The 2,097-nt window shown below is 47.4% G+C and overlaps 1 protein-coding gene across 3 annotated transcripts in view; it reads left to right on the top strand.

Moving 5' to 3' along the window:
- ENTPD4 (ectonucleoside triphosphate diphosphohydrolase 4) overlaps positions 1–1,417 on the top strand; it is a 34,598-nt gene extending 33,181 nt beyond the window's left edge. For all 3 annotated transcript variants that reach the window (XM_035022576.1, XM_035022577.1, XM_035022575.1), the window contains one exon: positions 698–1,417. In XM_035022576.1, the coding sequence (XP_034878467.1) occupies positions 698–926 (229 nt within the window). In that variant the 3' untranslated portion in view covers positions 927–1,417. The remainder of the gene's footprint in view (positions 1–697) is intronic.
- Positions 1,418–2,097: the final 680 nt, after the last annotated feature.

Genomic DNA, 2,097 nt, shown 5'->3' with positions numbered 1-2,097 from the left:
GTTCCCATACCCTGCGCGCTGTTCCCATACCCTGTGCGCAGTTCCCATACACTGCATGCTGTTCCCAAACGCTGCATACTGTTCCCATACCCTGCGCGCTGTTCCCATACCCTGTGCACAGTTCCCATATGCTGCACGCTGTTCCCAAACGCTGCACGCTGTTCCCATACCCTGCGTGCTGTTCCCATAGCCTGTGCGCAGTTCCTATACGCTGCACACTGTTCGCATACACTGCACGCTGTTCCTATAGCTTGCACACTGTTCCCATAGCTTGCACGCTGTTCCCATACACTGCACACCGTTTCCATACCCTGTGCGGTGTTCCCATATGCTTTGCGCTGTTCCCATACGCTGCACACTGTTCCCATACCCTGCGCGCAGTTCCCATATGCTACACACTGTTCCCATAACCCTGTGCACATTTCCCATATGCTGCACGCTGTTCCCATATGCTGCACGCTGTTCCCATACCCTGCGCACAGTTCCCATACCCTGCGCGCTGTTCCCATACCCTGTGTGCAGTTCCCATACACTGCATACTGTTCCCATACCCTGTGCGCAGTTCCCATACGCTGCGCGCTGTTCCCATACCCTGCGCGCAGTTCCCATATGCTGCGCACTGTTTCACCGCGTGGCTTGCCTGATGAGTCCCGTTCTCGCTTACCTGTGGTATTTGCTTTTGTTTCCATGCGAGCAGAGATATCCAGCAGGAGACCTTCCGGGCCAGTCACGCTCACTGGCGGGGCTTCTCCTTTGTCTACAATCACTACCTGTTCTCAGGCTGCTTCCTGGTGGTCGTGCTCTCCATCCTCCTGTACCTGCTGCGGCTCCGGCGCATTCACAGGCGGGCACCGCGCAGCGCTTCGACTGCCACCCTCTGGCTGGAGGAAGGCCTTCCATCCCAGAAGATTGCCGGTACCTTGTGAACGGGAATTCGAGAGCCCCGCGAGACTTTGTGAAGGAAAAGCCATTTTTTGCCTCAGGGTTTCTCCTCTTTATTCTCATTTGGTTTTGTTTTTCCTTTCCCAATTTTTGTTCCTTGAAACAAAAACAAAATCCATTGTTTGTAAGCTCTGCTGTCCCAGAAGTGTTGCATTTAGCCATTTTGCATACAGCTTTAAATTGAGGAGCAGGGAAAAGGGAAAATCACTTCATTCTTGCTGCATAGGATGGCTACCTAAGACTTTGTTTTTCTTTGAGGTATGTTCAATTTTAAACAGATTCACTTTGATACTGGAGGGAATGGCAAAGCTGTCTTCCATCAGAGGAGGTAGCACTGAGAGTGATGTTTTCTCAGAACCAGAACACGACTGGCTGAATCATAGTCCGCTTTTTGTCTATTTCAAAAGCTCTGACCTACACAGGGTGATGTGTAGTTTTTATTTATTGTTCAGATCTGTCACTGTATGTTTTCTTTGTAGGCTTAAAAAATCAAAACCATTTATACCCAAGATAGAAATATAGGAACCAGGAGGTAACTATTTTTAAAATTGATAATCCTGGAAGATGTGAAATAATGACTACAGCAGTGTGTGTGTGTGTGTGTGTGTGTAAGAGAGAAGAATGTGTGTGTGAGAGAATGTGTGTGCGAGAAACCGTGTGTGAGATGTTTTTGTGTATGTGTGAGAATGTGAGAGAGTGTGTGTTGAGAGAGAGAATATGTGTTGAGAGAATATGTGAGTGAATGTGTGTGTGAGAGATGTTTTTGTGTGTGTGTGAGAATAGAATGTGTGTGTGTGTGAGAGGGAGAGAGAGAAATGATAAAGAAGATGAGAGAATGCATTGCTCTTTCTTTTAAAAACACACACATGTAGAAAAATCCCCATTACCATTGTCTTTCGTGACCACAGTAATGACTTTCTCATTCCCACCTTTCAGCAGCCCTAGAATATTATGTCCTTGAGTTGGAAAACTCATCAAGTTTCACTGGTCTCAAGGTCATGAGAACTGGAGCTAGAGCCTGCTGACAGGCACGTCAGCATTTCTTAGTGGTACATTTTTGCTGGTTTAATGTGCTCCAGTTTCTTCCAACTTCAAGTTGGTGTTCCCCTCCCTAATGAAAAATGGTCGCAGCAGTTTTATCTTGGAGACCCCATA

The sequence above is a fragment of the Mirounga leonina genome, unplaced genomic scaffold (genome assembly GCF_011800145.1).
Source record: "Mirounga leonina isolate KUSES-001 unplaced genomic scaffold, KU_Mleo_1.0 Mir_176, whole genome shotgun sequence".
NCBI lineage: Eukaryota > Metazoa > Chordata > Mammalia > Carnivora > Phocidae > Mirounga > Mirounga leonina.
This window is presented reverse-complemented; position numbering and strand designations above follow the sequence as displayed.